The 20,643-nt window shown below is 28.6% G+C and overlaps 2 protein-coding genes across 2 annotated transcripts in view; one reads left to right on the forward strand and one right to left on the reverse strand.

Annotated features, from left to right (window-relative positions):
- The window catches only part of LOC113383375 (endoplasmic reticulum aminopeptidase 1-like), a 19,042-nt gene extending 9,668 nt beyond the window's left edge, over window positions 1-9,374 (forward strand). Inside the window, exons 6-18 of the mRNA XM_026621647.1 lie at window positions 5,433-5,671; window positions 5,766-5,981; window positions 6,043-6,198; window positions 6,268-6,407; window positions 6,465-6,654; window positions 6,727-6,877; window positions 6,934-7,145; window positions 7,204-7,387; window positions 7,451-7,652; window positions 7,711-7,991; window positions 8,060-8,259; window positions 8,324-8,638; window positions 9,110-9,374. Of these exons, the coding sequence (XP_026477432.1) occupies window positions 5,433-5,671; window positions 5,766-5,981; window positions 6,043-6,198; window positions 6,268-6,407; window positions 6,465-6,654; window positions 6,727-6,877; window positions 6,934-7,145; window positions 7,204-7,387; window positions 7,451-7,652; window positions 7,711-7,991; window positions 8,060-8,259; window positions 8,324-8,638; window positions 9,110-9,374 (2,751 nt within the window). The remainder of the gene's footprint in view (window positions 1-5,432; window positions 5,672-5,765; window positions 5,982-6,042; window positions 6,199-6,267; window positions 6,408-6,464; window positions 6,655-6,726; window positions 6,878-6,933; window positions 7,146-7,203; window positions 7,388-7,450; window positions 7,653-7,710; window positions 7,992-8,059; window positions 8,260-8,323; window positions 8,639-9,109) is intronic.
- Window positions 9,375-9,990: 616 nt separating this feature from the next.
- The window catches only part of LOC113383376 (aminopeptidase N-like), a 20,360-nt gene continuing 9,707 nt past the window's right edge, over window positions 9,991-20,643 (reverse strand). The window contains exons 4-17 of the mRNA XM_026621648.1: window positions 14,035-14,328; window positions 13,062-13,208; window positions 12,702-12,998; window positions 12,450-12,633; window positions 12,217-12,367; window positions 12,061-12,142; window positions 11,819-11,999; window positions 11,573-11,762; window positions 11,246-11,514; window positions 10,966-11,185; window positions 10,777-10,906; window positions 10,573-10,719; window positions 10,388-10,457; window positions 9,991-10,050 (exon numbers count right to left, since the gene is read on the reverse strand). Coding sequence (XP_026477433.1) covers window positions 9,991-10,050; window positions 10,388-10,457; window positions 10,573-10,719; window positions 10,777-10,906; window positions 10,966-11,185; window positions 11,246-11,514; window positions 11,573-11,762; window positions 11,819-11,999; window positions 12,061-12,142; window positions 12,217-12,367; window positions 12,450-12,633; window positions 12,702-12,998; window positions 13,062-13,208; window positions 14,035-14,328 — 2,422 coding nt within the window. The remainder of the gene's footprint in view (window positions 10,051-10,387; window positions 10,458-10,572; window positions 10,720-10,776; window positions 10,907-10,965; window positions 11,186-11,245; window positions 11,515-11,572; window positions 11,763-11,818; window positions 12,000-12,060; window positions 12,143-12,216; window positions 12,368-12,449; window positions 12,634-12,701; window positions 12,999-13,061; window positions 13,209-14,034; window positions 14,329-20,643) is intronic.

Genomic DNA, 20,643 nt, shown 5'->3' on the forward strand with positions numbered 1-20,643 from the left:
ATCCAGTTGGTTCTTTCCAGATGGAACCAAAATAACATCACCAACGCAACATCTGTATATTGGTAAACCATTTTCTTGAGACAAAGTTCTGATGTTGTTGCTCGGTGATCTAATTTTGTCACAGGCCACTGGATGCCCTTATATGATGAGAATTATACTGATCAGGAATACAGTATAAAGTATTGTTCATGCCTTGAATATTTACATCAGGATGTTTATTAATTTCTCTGACAATTTCTTGAGCTATTTCATACGAATGGATAATATCAGCATCACTTGTTTTAATTGTTATATCACCATTTAGAATCATCTGGACAATTGTGGTAACTTTATACTTGGTTACTTCTAAATTTGTTGTACACGGTAATCTTTAACATTGATATTAGGAAATAATTCTAATAAAAAATCTTTGTCTTCAGCAATCTTGTTTAACATTTCCGTTGGCATTTCCCACAAAAGCGAATACATGTGTGGATAAAATTTTTTGTATGCGTAAATTTGATTTGTGCTAATCAACTGTCCACTATTTAAGGTGAAACCTTCGCACCAATAATTATCTGGATAATCTTCCAACATGACTTCATACAGAACTTTTCTTTTAACAATAAAATAGTCTCCGCTCCAATTACTGTCCCAATGAGATCTCCAATTTCCACTTTTTTATATGAAATTAAACTAGATCCTGCAAAACAATGTACACCAATTCCATCCACTACGTATAATGATTCAGGAGCATATATAGATAATTCTAAAAGTTCAAGATTTGGATAAAACTTCAACACGATTTCTGGTTCTTGAATAGTGTTTTCTACATAATAAGCAAAACAATTTAATTCAGCCGTAGGACTCCATAAACTCCAAAAACCATTAGAATCAATTAGACCATAATTATATATATAGTTTTCAGTGATATTCCAATTGAGGAAAGTTACAGGCATACCTGTAGTCCAAATAAAAGTATCGTTAACATGTTCCAAACCGATCCAGCATTTATCAAAAATGCTATCAATATTCATGATGTGTTGGTAAACATAATTTACATCCGCGTTATTTATCATCATAGGTTTATTTTTATAAACATTTTTCCACATGGATGAAGTTATTTTTTCAAATCCATAGCAAGTATGTTGCCAGTCAGGGATACTCGTGGTGTAGTATCCACTTGGGCAGTTTGATTTTTGGAGTTTGATGTCATTTAAGCACACAGTTGGTAATTTTATAGAACAATCCACTGCTTCCAGTACAAACTTATGTTGATTCACAATTTGTAATGATAAACAAGAACCTAGATTCCTATTTTTGATCTCGATGTAAACAGGAGTTTTCCACATTCGTCCTAGCAAGAACCAGACATATGGTCCATACTGTTCCAATTGTTTTGCGGGTAACCATATCCTATCGTACTTTTCAGATAACAAATATTCGAATAAAACAGAAAGCCATTCTTCTGATTTTTGTAAAATACTTTCATCATTTCCTAAGCTCCTGCATCTTTCCTCCCATGATGTGTAAGAGATTTCTATACAATGCCCGTTGAAATAAAAACTGGTTAATGTACAATGTTCGTGGTAATTGTAGACGTCTTGAACTTCTTGGCAAGGCCAAGCTTCTTGTGGTAACCAACATTGGTAAACACAAGTCCTTTTGATGAAATGTTTGTTTAGGCTGACGCACCTTGGTATTGAGTAGGATTCTCTTCCATGATTTGTAGGAGGCCACTCTACATAATCTCCTGAAACACTTCCAGAAATTTCGGAAGTACAACTCTGAAAGATGAAATAAATCATTGATATTAAAAGAAGCAACAAAATTGGCATGTTAGAAAAACCTCAAAGATTTTAGGAGCATTTTAGGAGCTTTCTACTTACATCTTCTACGTCCTTTCTCCTGCTTTTGCTTGAACAAAAACTGAATTTTTCCGTGGTTGTGGTTGTTGTTATGGTTGTTGTCTCTTTTTCGGTAGTATAAGGTTCTGTTTGAATAGATGTTGATGGTGTTGTTGTGCCATCTAAGGATGTTGTTTCTGTCGCAACACTTATTGCAGTAAATGTTGTTATGTGAGGTTTTGTCATATTTGGCCAAGCATTTGCAAACAGATAAGCATTCAGTAAAATAATAGCTATACCTATAAAATTAATAGATAAAGCAAATTAGAAATAGATTGATATAAATAGTGAAAAATGTTAATGAGAATTAAAACATTTTGAACAATATATAAAACTAGTGGTGCATGACATCGTGTCTTAAGTCAAATTGCTAGAACTCCAGTACCGAAAACCGTGCAAAACTTTGAAAAAATTAGACTTTTGGGAAATTTTGAAATACTATTAAATAAATTATAACTTTAATATTTACTGTAAATCAAATAAAATTTTACTTGATATTTATTCCTGTATATTATTTATTTATAAATATTATTAAAATGTTATAAATAATTTTCATAAAAATCTATAACATAAGTTAAATTTTAAATTATTATTATTTACACTAATTTAATTACTAATACTACTTCATGCACTATTGAATTTTAATTAAAATCAAATGAAATTTTACTTAATATGTATTAATGTATATCGTTTATTTATAAATATTATTAAAATATTATAAAAATTTTCATAAATCTGTAACATAAGTTATATTTTAATTATTTTTACTAATTTAATATTTCCTCAATCGCTTTTAAATTTGAATTAAAATTAAAGTAAATTTATTACCACAGAGTATAAAATAAAAATAAGCACTTTCAAATTAATTTGATTGATTTAAAATTATTTAGTTAATTATAAAAATTAGCACACACTAACCAAGTCTTGTAATACAAATTTTAATTTCAATTAAAACATATATGTCTACTTGTATACTATCAAAATTTACCCAAAATACCACATGGTAAATTTCCTTTTTTACACCAATTTATTAATTTATGTGTTTTTTATTAGTATTTATATATTTAAATCTATAAACACAGATCATATATAAATAATGGTTAACACTTTTCAAATTAATTTTTATAATTTATAAATAATAAAAAAATATTATACACTAACCATATCCAATAATATGCATTTTTGGTAACACCCCAAACCGATACGAATCCATGAATAACTTTGACACATTTATAATCACATTCTGGCAAAATTTTATCCTCTAATTCATTTTAATCAGAGATTAATTAATACGCATGCTTATAGATTTTTTTTAACTAAATTAGAACCAAAATATAATAATAATTCATTATGAAGTCTGCACATTTATTTAATACGTCAATTCTGATTAAGGTAATACGAATATTTGACAGAAAATGTCTAACTGTCGTATATTAATTAATTTTTATCAAATATATAATAAATTTTTATTGTTCTGATATTTGCAGAAAGCTAGATAATTGTTTGACATGAGGACGCGCCTAGATAATAAATTTTCAATATAATATTAGTTATAAATAAAAAAAGATTTTTAACAGACATCCACTCAGTTGTTTCCAAGAAATTTAAACTTATATTTAAATAAGTCTTTCATACATATGTAGTCCCAATTTGACACTTTTTTATTGAATAAAAGTACGAAATTTCAAAATTAATATCTATATAATAACTAAAATTATACTTAATAATGTAATAATAATGAAGCATAATTTATAGAATATTACTAATACTATTAGAAATAATACAAATATTTTATCACATATGTCTATAAGAAATAAAATGATTGTTATATATATATATATATATATATATATATATATATATTTATATATATATATATTAAATTTTTTAAATTGCTTTCTTAAATTTATTTTTTATTTTTCAGTAAAATGTCTTGGCATATAATGAAGCTTTTTTAAAAGTTTCTATCTTCTGGATTTTGAGCAGTGGTGCAGATGCTGACATCAGGAGGGTATGTTTTACTAATATTAATTATTTGTAGTATAAATATTTTCAAAAAAATCAAATTGCTAAATACTGCTGTCCAGTATCCTAAAATTTCATTCGAGTGTATGAATTGTTATAAAACAAAATTTAAACACAAAGGTAGCAATTTTTACCATCTTTCGTTAAGTAGTTAAATTAAATGCTAAAAGTAGTTAGTGAATACGCCAAATAAAACTAATTTATTATTAGTTCTTATCAAAAAGACGATAAGGAATTAGTCAAGGCATTGATTTGTTTTTTAGCCCACATGAATAGTTCAATCAATGTGTAATTAAGCCGATAACGTTCTAATTACTTTTCAGTGTCGATTCTACATGCGGGTTTTGATAATATGTATTTTATTTGTTAAATTAATATGCAAATATTGCAATAATAATCGACAATGCTTAAGCGAAACATATTTTTTTACTTTGTTTGAAATCATATCACTGTGATAAAATTGTTACAAATTGTGATAAAAATTTAAAACCTGCAATTAGTTTTCCTCAAATTATCCACAAAATTCACATTATGCTGATTGGATTATGAGATTGTGATATTAATATTGGATTTTATTAATGAAAAAAACAATTTATCTATATTCATAAACCATTTATTTTCCATAAAAACCTTTATAAATTATTTCTTAAAACTTCTATTTATTCATCCAGTTAATCCAGGAGGTCTCACGACATTTCCAATATTTTCTCCAATTACTCCCAAAGGACTTTTTGTTGTAGTCGTGAAAATATTTCCAAGTCCTCCCAATGGACCCCTAGTAGTACTTCCCTGTCCCAGAAGACCTCCTAGAGCACCCAAAGGACTTTTGGTCGTCGTAGTCGGTCTAAAAACTTGCTGAATATTATTTCCAACTTGTTGAACTCCTGATATAAATCCCTCTACAATTGGATTCCTTGTCGTTGTAGTTAGTGATCCAACCAAATTTTCTATAGGCGATTGGGTCGGATTAAATATATTAGATACTGCATTTCCGAAATTTTGAAACGCCAAAGCCATGTTATTAAAAGCCGTCAATATTTGTAAAGCAGTTGCAGTATTTTCAAGTGTACTCTGTCGATCAGGTGTAATCGATACAGGTACACTGATAATGGCACCCACAAAACTTGAGTAAATAATAAAATGTGTCACAGTCAACATGGTTACTGTTTGTGGTGGATATTTAGATTTGCTTGTCTATTTATATTGAATAAAAAGTCCTTGTTTGGTTCGGATTTGATAATCTTCAAGTACCTACCAGCATATTAGTTGACAAATTTTTATTGCAAACTGTAATAAAAATGCTATAAAGTTGAGATTTTAGCACAAAAATTGCTCAAGTGTGCCCCAAAAAGAGCAAATTGCATGTTTGCTATAGTAGTTGAGTACAACATTCTAATGCAATGTATAATATACATTACACATTTGAATAACTTATGGAAAATATATGATGATAACTGTAATTGTGAGAATTATATTTTTATAATTATCTTTTCATTAATCAATTTTATTTCTTTATTCCAGTTCCGAAGAAGTATAGATTTACCAGCAGCCCATGCCTTAATATCAGACGCCAAGTTACCACGAGAAGTTTCACCAGATTCTTACCATTTAGCCTTAATTCCTGATATTGTACGTGGTACTTTTTCTGGTACCGTTAAAGTAAATGTCACATGGCAAAGTGAAGCAAATAAAGTTGTTCTCCATGCTCATCCTGATCTGCAAATCGTACATGATTCTGTGAAAATCAGGAGCATAAATGCGTGAGTACAAGTCAAAAACTTCAAACGGAGCTTTGTATTCCTTGGAATATTGTTTTTTATGATTGCCTCAAATTTATCACTGATATTGTTCAAGGTCCAGGCCTTCGCCAACAAAGTCGCCTTCAAGTACATTAACAGTATTGAGCACAGAACGACATCCAAAACGACCAGTTTACATCATAAACCTCAGTGAAAAATTGCAACGTGGAGCTCATTGTGAATTGTACTTGGAATTTTCAGGAAATATTACAGAAAATGGTGATGGACTATTTAGGACAAGTTATGAAGACCCTCAAACTGGAGAAAAAAGGTACTATCAAATTTTAATTAAATATTTAATGTTTTTCATGTTTATTTTTTTTGGAATCCAGGTGGCTGGTGGCAACACAGTTTCGTCCTAATCTTGCCCGTCAAGTTTTTCCATGTTTTGATGAACCAGGATATAAAGTACCTTTTGAAATCAGTATAGCTCGTGCCAGGAATATGACAGCTTTATCCAACATGCCTGTTAAAGAAACAACAGACAAGTAATAAGTTTATTTTTATTTGGTGATTTAAAAATGTACATTTTCTAAAATTCTGTTTCTCGATTTCAGGCCTGATGATCCTGATATGGTTTGGGATCACTTCTTAAAAAGTCCGCCAATTTCTACGTTCAGTATTGGTTTTGCTGTTTCAGACTTATCCTACATCACAGCAAATATATCCGAAACAGAAACTGAAGATTCTGCAACAGGTACCTGTTCTATACCTTCCAACTTTATAATTTCCTCACTTTGATGTTTTTCGTTAGAAATTCGAGTGTGGGGTCGAAGTGACTTTTTGGAACATGCTCAAGAAGCCGCAGAAAAAATAAGAACTGCCTTGAATGTATTGCAAGACTATTGGCAGGTTGCTTATCCATTGCCTAAATTAGATTGTATAGCTGTTCCTGGTTTGCAAAGTGTTAGACCGGCGGATAACTGGGGGCTTATTTTATTCAAGTACAATAAATATTTTTAGCAATTTTTATTTTAAGATTTGTTTATGTTTACTTGTATTTTATTTCTGTGCAGAGAAAGTACTTTGCTAGGTAGAGGATATTATCAAATATCACAAGAATTGGTTTACCAATGGTTAGGTGCTTTGGCTACGCCATACTGGTGGAGTGATGCTCACGTGAATAAAGCTTTGGCAGGATTTTTATCTGCATACACAGCCTTAAAGGTAACTAACAATTAATTTATTTTAAAATTATTTTCTGACTGTGTATTTTTTGATAGATTGATAATGGTTCCGAGCTGGAAGGCAAATGGCCAATGACCATATTATATTCAATATATTACGAATTCAGCAAAAGATATCCTCATTCGAGAATAACAGGAATGAAACAAGAAACGACATGCAGTAAAACCGAATTAGTTTTCAGAATGTTGAACTACACTTTGGGTGAACAAACTTTCAAAGCTGGAATGCAAAGATTTATGCTAGACAGGTAAGAACCACAACTTAGTGCCATGTAAAATGTGTTGATGAAACCATTTTTTTATCAGGCAGTATACTACGTTTTTTGGAGATGACGTCTGGAAATCTCTTACCGATCAAGCTAGACATGACGATGTTCTTTGTGATAAAGTTTCAGTAAATGAAATAGCTGCTTCCTGGATTACCAAAGACAGAATTCCAGTAGTGACAGTTACTAGAGATTATGAAGCAAAAACAGCTAAAATCAAACAGGTAAAATACTATAAATTGAAATATTTTCATACGTGTCTACTAATTGTTATTGATTATTTTCAGGCAGTATATTTACGTGAAAGGCCACATGATGTTCCAGAGCAAGATAAATTATTATGGTGGATACCTTTAGTTGTAGTGACACAGGATAAATTGAATTTTACTAATTCCAAACCTGTAAAATGGATGAAAAAGGCAAGAGAAGTCACTTTGGAAAACATGCCTGAGTCAGATCAGTTTATCATTGTCAATCCCGAAGAAATAGGTCAGCACCACTTTTAATCATTTCCATGAATATTTTGTATCAATTATATTTTATTTAGGTCCATTCCCTGTTAACTACGATGAAAGGAATTGGAATCTTTTGGCAAGGTACTTACTGGATCCATTATCCAGGCATTCAGTGCCCGTGTACACACGTGCAAAACTGCTCCATGATGCTTGGAACTTGGCATATGCTGGTGATCTTTGTTTTACAGCCGCTTTTAACATGACTTTGTTCATGAGAGATGAACGAGAACATTTAGTTTGGGATCCAGTTTTTACCATGATCGATCATATTGGAAGGCACATCGATAGCTCAGAGGTCCACAAGAAATTTGAGGTAAAAAATGAATTGGAAATATACTTAATATTTTAATTAAAAATAATTTTTTATTGTTGTTTTTGTAGATTTATGTCCGAATTCTTCTAACTCCTCTTTACGAAGAACTTGGTCCAGAACCACAAGAAAACGAAGAAGGTTGGAAAACAAATTTGAGGCGTTTGTCTAAAAATTTCTTATGCAGAGCTGGTTACAAACCTTGTATCGAAGAGGCTCAAGCTGCTTACAAACAGTGGATGGACAGTGAAAATCCTGATGAAAGCAATCCGTAAGTATAAAAATTATTTATAATTTAAAATTTTCATCAAATATTTATTTTACCACTTTTGTAGAGTTCCCAATCAATACATATGTCCAGTTTTCAAATGGGGCACTATGGAGGAATGGGAATTTGGATTGAACAGGATTATAGATTTCCCATCTTCAAGGAAAGCAAGTGAAAGGACTTATTTGCTTAAAACATTGGCAGGATGTCCTATACAGTCTAATAAAATTGAGAGATTATTAAATATAACGATTTTGGAGCAAAATGGAAATTTTACTGATAATGACATATTCTTAATATTCAGTATGCTGACTGGAGGATCGCGGGGATACACAACTCTTTTTACGTTCTTGTCGAAGAATTGGGATGTCATCAAAATCAGGTAGATTTTATAATATATACTAGAGTTATATATATATATATATATATATATATATATATATATTTATAAATCATTAAAATTGCGCATTCACGTCACAACATCTTAATCATCTTAACTCATGGGGATTTTTTGGGGTCGAACACGTAGTTCCATATAAAATTAATATTGTTTACATTAATTAATATTCTCATAAATCACATCCATTCTTCGAAAACATTTAGCATTTTTCATTCATGAAGCACGTGTGTTACAATTTGATCATCCATCTATTTGCAAGATTCAAAATAATGGTAAGTCCAAAAATTGAATAATGCATAATTCCTCAGATTTGCTGACAAATCAAATCTGTGGGACAAATTTAATCCCATTTTTCGTTCACCCAAGCATGTGTATTACAACTTCATCATCCATTCATTTGCAAGATTCAAAATAATGGTAAGTGCAAAGATTTATTAACCCATAATTCCTCAGATTTGCCGACAAAACAAATCTGTGGGACAATTTAATATCATCTGCAACAAGTGTGTTTACCACCCAAGAAGGTCTAGACCTCGTCAAGGGTCTTTATTCTCAGAGAAAAGGAGAATTTGGAAGTGCTGAACATATTATTGAAAAAAGTATTAGAAATATTAAAGAAGAAACCAAATGGAGTGATGATAATTTACCAGTTATCGAAAAATGGCTTGATAATTATTTGAATAATAATAATAATGCAGGAGCCAAATTTATGGGATAAAGTGACCCAAGATATTATTCAAGATATAACTATTTCTACAGATTTATATTAATATTTTGTATGATTTTTTGGCGAAGGTTTTCAAGAATGTATGGAAAGAGCTTGTTAATTTTTTGTGTTAAGTATAAATTTAGATATTTATGTATGATGATATTATGACACTGACTAGGATTGTAAAAAATCGAATAAATATTAAAACCTTTAACCTTGTATTATAATTTTTTTTCATCTAAATATCGCGATATTCATGCAACTTTTATTAAGGCGATATTTCACTAAATGTATTTGTTTTTTCGGCTTGATTTTTTTAAATTCAACATTATAAATATTTATGATTTTTCTCATAATTATGTTCGGAAATCTATTGGTATATTTTATTAGTATTTATGTTCTTTCATTTTTGGTTAATATTGTTAATGATTTATTATTTTAAATAATATTGTTAGCTTCACCATATACCCATTGAAAATTTTTATTTAGTAAAAAAAAATATTTTATTTCATTCATACACCAATAAATGTAACCCGTCACAAAATTACCTTACAATTCATTATTTTCTTTGTACTAACGGCATTTCAATTATTTTAAATAAAATTTTATAAATGCTTATGAGTATTCATCGTGTATAAGATCTTGCAAAGGTGTATCCAGAAATTTCGTGTTTGTTTATTTTCTCCTAAAAATTTAATAAAAATTATATATACTTGGTAACAAATTTTAATACAATGTTAGTAGTATATCTTTATAATTTTAATTATTCATTATTAAAATAATATCAATAATATAATTGGCAAAACAAATGAAGTTAATACTAACACCATGTTTGAAACTGCTGAACCTTTGTAGCCTTCAGCTTCCAACCACGTTAATATTTTGATTTTATTTTTATTAATCCATTTTATATTTTTTTCAACATTTGCAATTGCAGATTCCAATGAAGTCACAGATTTTAACTGAAATTTATTAAATTAATGAGTAGGTTTCATATAGAGAAATTAGAAAAATTAATATACCTTGTTTAAGTCATCTTCGGATATTAGGTAGTCAGCTAAACCTTCTATGCAATCGTTAATATCGTTGTATCTAAAATATGAAAATAATTATAATAAATTCGAAAAAAAATCAAAAAAATATTGAAATTATTTGATCCAGTATAGAATTATATCTTCAATTATTTTTTTATATATATTTTACTTACAATCTTTCCATTTCTTTTTTGTTAGAAACCAAAAATTCTAAACAGGCTTCTGTCGCATCTCTTCCAGACCAATATAATTTATGAAAAACTGTATCACGTTCTTTCTTCCACAAAATTGAATTCTCATCAATTGTCATCGATAAAAGCCTGAAAACATAAAAATTAGTAGAAATTATACAAGAAATCTAATTTGGTTCAACTTACTCTTCAATTTTGTCTTTAGAACTTGTGCAAGCCAATCCGGTGATATAATTATTCCTCTCCTGGTTGGAGGTTGTTCCATTCAATTTATTCATCACGAATTGCCACAAATCTTCATCATCATCACGTAAAGCTATAAAATAAAAATATGAATAATATACAAATTTCTATAAAAATCGTTCATATCTTTACCTCCACATAAAATTCCACCAATAATATCAGGTTCAATATCTCTTTTTCCATCTTTCCATTCCTTGGCAATTTTTTGGCTTTCGCTGATCATTGGTAAATTAAGTTTGCGAACCCAGAATAAGAGATCGTTTCGCAAAAATACTTGCATAAAGGAATCTTTGTCTGATTGCTCTAATGTCAAGGAATTTAAAACTGGTGCTGTCAAGGTTTCGATAAATGCCTGAGACAAATGAAGCAATTAGGATATTAATAATGGTTTTTCAAATAATTTTATATTCACCTGAAAACTACTTGAGTCTCCTAACAACGTATATAAATACTCTAATTCATGATAAGCTGCTGTCCAAGGTAGATAATGATGTTCTTGTTTTAAATAAGAAACCAATTGTAACGCAATTTCATACTCTATTACACCGGAAAATGCCAAATTCAAGGCGTCATCCATAATTTGTGCCCTATTAAGTAAATGGATCTTTTGATAGTCCAAACTATTTAAAGTGTTTGATAGAAGCAGCCAATTTTTAGCATCATAATTTACTCTGTAATAACCTGTCCAAATTGATATGTATGAGTATTTGTCATGAAACCTGATATTTGGATCAGTTACCTTTCAGTTGTTTATTTACAATAATCCAATCTTCAGGTCCAATATTTGTATAAACTACTATAGATGTACCAGAGTCGGTCAACCATTCTATATCCATCTCATCATTCAAACTAGTTTTTTCATTGGCAATTGTTATTGGAACCCAGTACCTGGTTCCAAGGTCTTCGTGTTCATCAGATAAATAGCGTTGCTAAAGAAGTTTTTAACTTAAATTTGTAGATTGAGGTTGCTTATTTGTTTATATACCTGGGAAAATTCAGTCATTCCATTTGTATAATTTCTGGTAACTGTGATCAATGGAAAACCTGGTCTGCTGGTCCAACTGTTCAAAAATTGAGCTAAGTCTACACCTGCCGGTAAAACATTCCCAGCTCCGCCTAAAGATAAAGATGCATAGAATTTTGATGGATCTACGACGTCACCATTCCTATAAAAATGATACAAATGTGATCATCACATTTCTGGTGGTTTGTATGTTGAAAAGTTACCATTCTTTTAAAAAGATGTCTAATCCCTTGTGCATAACGTCACGTGTTAGAACGTTCTCCAACATCCAAAGTACTGATCCAGCTAGAATAATAAAATATTATCTTATGAATCTTTATTTTATTAATATTAATGTTTATTAATTTCTGTATATTTACATTTTTGATATACAATATAATCGAATAGAATTTTATCTTTGCTGGCGATAGGTGCTGACATGGCACGTGTTTTGTATTTGCTATCATGGAACATAGCATACTGCATCTTTTTAACGACAAATTGGTCCATCATTTTCCATTCGGGGTATATCTATCGAAAAAAAATATAATTTACATAGTTTATTCTTTTCTTGGCAAACAATTTTATCCAATTTTTGAATTTTTTTATTTTACTTCATCTGTAATTTCTGCTTCCAAAATTGTAGCCATCCTTCGCTCAGCCACAAATATTCCCACCAGGATGGTGTCACTTCATTTCCAAACCAATTATGGGAAATTTCATGGGCAATCAATACTGCCACGTTCAATTTATTTGATTTGGTCGAAGTTTTATTGTCATAAATGATATATGGTGTCCTAGTAATAAAAGAATAACAAACTTGTGGTGAAATGGTATAATAAAATTGTGTATTAATATAAGTTACCTGAACGTACACATTCCCCAATTCTCCATAGCTCCCATCTTAAAGTCAGGAATATCCACCAGATCCATTTTTGGTAATTTGTATTTTCCAAAAGGTTTTTCCAAAGCTTTTAAAGCTTTTTCACCAAATTCTAATGCAAATTCAGCATTTTTCAAGCTACCTTTATTTGTCCAAACACTCAATGTGTTATCTTGATTTTTTATGGCTTCATAATCAGATACCAAAAACGCAAAAAGGTATGTTGACATTCGAACTGATCTTTCGAACTTTGTGATTACTCTGTCATCTTGGATTAATCTAGTAAATTAAATAACCAAGATTAAGGAAAATTTTGGACGCTTAATAAGATTTATGACTTACTGTTTATCAATAGGCATATTAGATCTGGAAATTAATCCATTGGCATGTTCTAAGGTCAACGTGAAAAATGCCTTAAGGTGAGGTTCATCATAACAAGGAAACACCAATCGGGCAGATGTTGGTTGGAATTGGGTTACTGCTAACCATCTAAAAATATATAATATATTGTATAAACTTTTATTTTACAAACTAGCAAATTCTTTTCCTTAATCCTTGATGGTTTCTTCTATGAACCTATCTAAACATTTTAGAAACAAACCAGAACTTAAAAAATCTTGAACTTGAACATGAAATTTACCTATACTTGAGGTTATTACATAATTATTATTAAATGTCGATATAATTTTGCAAATTGAATCAGACGCAAATATTGTTTTTATATAAAAAAAATCTAAAAACTACTACGTACTATATAAAGTTTTTTATATAATCAACCTTGATCACTTTCGTGATCAAAACAAAGCAATGATTTGCTCTAACCAATTTTCTTGTACTATTTTTTTAAGTACAATTTATTTATCATGTTCAAAATTATGTTGTCAATTTTTTATAATGTTTCAATGATTTCACAAGGGCAATAGCCATGGTTACGTCAATTGAGGAAAAAACAGAGCAATAGAATTGTTGTTTTTTTATAACTCATAACAATGTTTCGTTGAAAACATTGTAAGTCATTAGAACTGACCTAACATAAATAAATATCGTTATGTAATAATAATTTGTTGTACTAAAAAAAAATTAAAATCACAACAAGGCGTCTCAAGATTTCAGTAGAATATGGAACAAGTTTTAATGATTGGTATATTAGGGTGGTCCTTAATATGGACATTTTCGAACTTCCTTGCTTAAAACTTTCAGAGAATTGTTTTTTATCAATTTGGAGCCATTTGAGCCCCTGGGAGCAAGGAAATTCGAAAATGTCCATATTAAGGACCACCCTATAGGTATATATTTTACAAAAATTAATCCTTACCTTTTTTCTGTGGAATTCGGCAAGAAATACGAGCTCCTATACAATCCAGTGAGATCATCTCTAATTTTACCTTCATAATCAATTTCCAATATATACTGCACCTGATCTCTCAATTTCTTCTTCAGTTTAATAATTAAAAAATCAGCTTCTTTCACAAACTCCTTACTTTCAATATCAGTTTCATTTCCATCCAATTTAATAGAAGTAATATTCAACTCTGCCGAATGCAACTGAATTTTATCAGTTTCTTTTTGGCATATTAAATGTATTTTAACTTTTCCTTCAAACGAAAATCTGGTTCCAAATATACAGAAGTGAAAACTTCATAATGTGATGGTTCTGTATCTCCTGGTAATCTGTGGTTCAAAATTCCTTGGGAGTTGACGTAGGATAAAATCCAGAAAAAAGTTAATAATCCTTGGATTTTTTTGGAGAGACACTTTTCACTTGCCATGGTTAGACTTAAATGATAATAAATATTTGATAAAAATTATTGTATAATTCTGTGAAAAAATTGATACGTTTTATCGGACACAGATAATGATAATTTGAATTCTAAAAGTTTATATGCAAAAACAAATATTGATTTGCTATACATTTTAATTTCCTTTATAAGTAAAGATTTGATTGTAGCAATTTATATTCACTATTGATGAATCACTGCTGAAAATATACTGATATTATATTTAATTAATGAATTTAGATATTGTTTTAATAAAGCTTCTTGTTTTCATTAACTATAGTCAATAACAGGTAAGTATACTTACCTGTTATCAATAATTTTTTCGATATCTATTTGATTAAAATTATTTCATACAAATATTTGTCTTTCGCCAATATTAGCACAATATATCTAAATCTAATATTAAAAATTTTAAATAATATTTCTCACCATTAAATTTATATTATTTGACACAAGTTTATTCAATGATGGTCTTCACTTTACTAATCTCATTCATGGTAAAATATTTATGATACATTAAAAAAGACTGATTAGTCATGATGCTATTATCATGAAATTGAATATCATTTATGATAAAAAATTGTTTGCAAATATTAGAAGAATTACGATAACAAATTGGTTTTCTATAAATTGGTCATTATTTTAAATAAACAAACAAGATAGCAATAGTATTATTAATTTGCTTTACTATTTAGTAGCTGGAAAAAATATTTGCGACATGTTTTCAAAGGAGTAAGAAAATACCAATTTTATTTTGAAATTAAATTAAATTTTATTTAAAAATTATTTAATATTTAATATTTATTAAATTTCAGTTTAAACTAATTCACTTTTAAATCCAACTTTATTTTCAATCTAAAATACTCCTAAATAATCGTTTGTAGTCAATATATCCTTGATTGAGACATAAATTATATTTTAATTTTTTTTAATTATTTTTTTCAAAAACTTGATATCAAGCAGTAGTGATATCGATTTTCACTTTAGATTACAGATCTGCAGATACATGTAATATGATAGCAAGTGAAATAATGTTATATTCAGTAAACTAATATAATTATAAATATAAATATTACATCTTAATTTTTATCGATAATATTTCAATAATATATAGATAATATGGGATATTATAGAATATACTATATTGGATTTTAATTTTTATCAAATTTTAAAATTGCGCCCATATTATTTGCATCAATTTAAACATACTTGTTCATAATTGCAAATGTTTCAGGAATAAATGTACAAAATAATTAATATTAATTGTATAAATAATTGTATAATATCTAAAAAAAACTTTTAATTTATTATCAACATTAAAAGGCATGAAGAGCTATAATATTCTATGTAAATTTGTTCAAGAACAATAAAATATTATATATTAATAAAAATAATAACTATAATAATAACAATATTAATTAATAACAATAATAACTATAATAGTTCTATGAATTAATTAGTCCTTAAAGAATTTGACAATATAATATTATCTTATGTGTAATATGTTTATATACTAAACAATAATTTATTTTGAAATACTTTGATTCTTCATCGATAAAAATTAATTATTTAATATTTTTTAGCTTGTGCTATGGTTAATTTCTTGTAATTTCTATATAAAATTACAATATAAATTTCATTATCAGCAAACTTATCAAAATTATATTACCCTGCCCATTATCCAAATAATGTTTGTTATTCCCAAATAATTCCTTGTGCAATTATTTCTAAATGCTATAACGATTTTTGACATTCTTGAAATACTCAAGTGCATTTTATAAACGTAAATACATTTGCAATAAATTAAAATATGTACCCGTGTATTTAAATAATGTTATTAGTCATAATTATAAACATTCCTTAACAAATTAATCAAACTGATTTAAAATTAAGATGTACCTTACCAGTTGTGACCAAGGTGAAACAAATTCGATAAAAATTGGCGATTAATCGATTGATTAAGTGTTTATCGAGCGTAAATTAGGTTTTCAATGATGAATTTGTTAGGAAGATGTTTTTTTCATTGGTTCTCAAGATTTTATTTAGAGGTCTTACGTGATTAAATATAATTGGCACTTTTGAAAACATAAATTTATGATGCACTATGAATAGTAATGTAATGTTAGTTAAATTATCATTGATTGTCCATAAGGTAGTATTTTTGAAACCGTACGTTTTCCATTTATAGTTATAGTTATTTATATTTAATAACGATTTTATTCAAAAATATATTTTTTTATATTTAACCATTTGGAAAATGATTTCTTTCATATTTAACAAAGAAAAATATATATTTAGCAAAATATTGAAAACCAAGCAATGAATTCAATAGTGTTATTTTTTGCATACAGTCCTTTGAATTCTATTAGTGATTCCTTTTCTCCTCAAGAAGCCAAAGTAATTGATAAAATATTTCATACAAGTAGCTAAGAAATACTATTATTACATTTATAATATATACGAAATACATGTATATATTAATATATATACAGCATATTTTATTGTAGATCATCACTTCTGCAATTTTTAAAATATTATATTATGTTGGCGTTTAAAATTTATATAGAAGGGCAACAAATTTTTGTTGAACTATTTGCATCTGTACAAACTTTTATTGGCAATTTTAAATGCCAATTTTCTTATTTTCAAATTAACATCATTTCGGTTATTTATGCTAATTTGGATGTTAAATATACGGATTGTAATTTATTGAATCAACTTGGAACAAAGTTTTATTATTATTACTTATTAAGACGATCAGGATAGACAAATTTTTTTTATTAAGAGCAATAATTGCTTGGCAATTTATATTGCTAGGATATTTATTTTTGATTTAACATCATTGCGGTTGTTTATGCTATTTTTGATAATAAATATAAATATTCTAAATTATTTGTACTTAAAACAACTTACAATGGATTATTATTATTGTTATTATATATTTGAACAATAGGGATAAAGCATTTATATTCTCTAGATCGATATTTGCTAAAAATTTGATAGATTTTTTGCGTGAGAAACCTAGTATATTTCTACGTTGCATAATAATTTTTTTTATTTGAAGTAAAGTAATGAAATACTTTCCAAAATACTCATAGTATAATTTTCATAAGATAAATTATATAAGCGTAACAGTATATTTTTTTTACTTCCTGTAGGGCAAGTTATAGTAATCGCAAAAAAATCGAAAATGAAAATTTTTATATCTTTACGTTTCAAAACCTTCTGAAACATTTGCCATACCTCAGAAAAATGATTTATTTGTGTGTGTATATGTGAGTGTGTGCGTGTATGTGTGTATGCGTGTGTGCGGATACAAATTTTTGTCGATGATTTCGGTAAACAGGAATGAAGCGATTTAAATAATTAAAAAAACATCCGATTTGTATTGATAAGGAGACATGCTGGATAGTTTTTACCAAGGCAGGTCTAGCCGTTTCGAAGATATGGGGCAAAAAGTGCCAAAAACGGTAAGTCAGTTTTTAAGAGGAGTCCGATTTGAATAATTCAAAAAACACTTGGCTTGTATTAACAAGATGAAGAACTGATCAAATTTTCATGAAGGCAGGTCTAGCGGTTTCGGAGATTCTAGTAAAAAAATTATAAAAAACCATTTGGTGGTCAAAAATGATCATTAGACATATGCACATCAAATTATCAGATATTTATAGAGATTTAATAATGAGTATAAATTTTGTTCACATTCCTATGGGTCCATACCAATGTTCATCCGTTAGACGGCAACGCGGCGCTTACGCGCTTCGATATTTCGTCTCTATGCAGTTAAAGCAGTACGATTGCTTTGAAAAAAAGTTCAGAAGCCCAAGTAAAAATTAGACATCAAAGCTACCTGACGTCGGGGACTATATTGTTCTAGCCACCGCTGGGCCATTATTTATATTTTAACGGCTTTTTTTCATTCATGACAAATCCACCATCAGCAAAAGTTCAAAATCAAGCGTTTTTGTGACTTTCTCTAGAAGTCCTCTGACTTCCAATATTTCTTCTCCTCCAAAGAAGCCCTTTAAATCCATCGACCTGTTAACCTCTGCCACAAATCGTTGCCTATATAATCGTCGTATCATTAATAATCGAAGATTTTTTATGTATTTGTTGTTATTTGTATTCACCACAGTGGCTCCGGCTATTTATTCGTACCTAAAACACGTGTCCATCGAAGTACGAGTAGGAGAAAGTGATCGGAGACGGCTCCGTCGGTCGGCCGTAAAATAAGGAACGGGTTTTCGCCTCAGAAGTCAAGTCATATATGTTGTGATTGGTTTTGCCTCGTCTAGATATTATTATAATTATCGGTTGTGCAATATTCGATCGTGGTGAACACAATTATAATGTATTCCGTAATTTGTTGGCATTTCTGACAGTGCACTTTTAGACGTTGACCAGTGCGGGTTAGGAGATTTGTGGATTTAAATTTTTAATAGTGCCCATGGTGGGATAGTGGGACAAAATGATTCGTGGTACGTTTTTTATATTAGATTGTGTAGTAATTAGTATTAGATTTTTTTTTTTTTCATATATAAATTACAATCTGTCTTATAATTAAAAGACATTTAGTAATTAATCTGGGACTAACATAGGTATAAGTTTTTAGAGAACCACCTATTGGTACGTTTTCTAATTTATGAAAATATATACTAAGTTGTGATGATAAATTAGTATAGATAAAGGTAGTATTTTCAATAATTCATTTATTTCAACTGTCCAGCCTATAACATTTACATAAAGACATTGTAATAAAATAGTAATTTTGTTGCACAAAATTAACTAATTAACAGTTGATTTTTAATTTCATATATAAATTATATCAATATCCTTCCGATTACATTGTGAACTAAAGTGTTTAATATTCTTTTGATTAATCAAATAAAAATATATTTAATTAGTTCTCATCAAAATTTAATGTTGGCTTACAATTAGATCAATTGGTGATTTTCTTTCCAACCTTCTACACCAATTTCTGCGGTAGTAAATAAAGACAATATAACTAAAGTTGAATATTTTTTAAATATGTTCTCTTATATAAAACAAGTCAGTAAAAGGTTGCATCTAGCACAACGTTTTTTTTATATTAACCCTTTCCATTCAGATGCTGTAGCTCCGACAGCAATACAGGGTTACTATTACTGATCAGTCGTATTTATTAATCAAAAATCATAAATTTAATTTTTGTCAGATTAATACATAGTTATTAAGTTTGTCTATATACAAAATCCTTGTTCATGATCCTTATTCCTAAATATCATAATTATTTACAATTTAGGTAATTCTATTATAAATCTGTTTTTTTTTCCAAAGTCGGCTATTCATATTTAACTTTCCGAAGTAGGAAAAAAAATTCGATTTCTAATTTCGTTTCGATTTGCTTAATTAATGCTCGACGTTCATTTTGAATCGAATGAATCCAAATTAGGAAAAAATATGTATATATATATGAGCCGTTTTTGACCTTATTTCAGCGGTTTTTTATTAATTTTTTTTTATTAAATCTAAAGCAATTCGATGTAACTCGAAAAGGACTAGCATTTATTAATATTGTGCGACGATAGGCCGAGCCATTTCTTTGTGTTTAGCAGAAAAGTGTGAAATTTGTGCACTATGTAGCTATCAATCCTGAATGAACTTTAAAACTTTGAAAGATGAGTTGGGAATCGCGTTGATTAGGTTTTGGTAATGATCGGCCTGGCGGTTTCTTTATTATTAAATATTAAAAACAAATCACGATTTTGATTAAACTTTATATAACGATAGATTATATAGTCTAAAATATTATTCTAAAATATTGTAGGTCTTCAATAAACCATTGAATTATAAGAAATCATCAAAATTTAAAATTCCTCGTTAAAATAGCTTAAGATTCTAATCAGAATCTACGCGGAACGATTCTAATCAGAATCTAAGACGGAAATATAAAGGTTAATAAATTATTCAAAGTCTGGAAATTAGTAAATCTTATAATAATTTTTATTTACTATGCTTGAGATTTGAAAAGAAATTATTTTAACGAAAGTGGAGATTTTAGTGAAATATTTGAAACCAGCGCTCACTATGTAGAACTTTCATAATGAAACCGGTATTAATAGCAAAATATGTAATTATAAGGCGATTTTACTTTGACCAACTTTTGG

Source organism: Ctenocephalides felis, unplaced genomic scaffold, assembly GCF_003426905.1.
Source record: "Ctenocephalides felis isolate EL2017-DRISC unplaced genomic scaffold, ASM342690v1 CF-g0.4_SCAFFOLD_03570, whole genome shotgun sequence".
NCBI classification, from domain to species: Eukaryota; Metazoa; Arthropoda; class Insecta; order Siphonaptera; family Pulicidae; genus Ctenocephalides; species Ctenocephalides felis.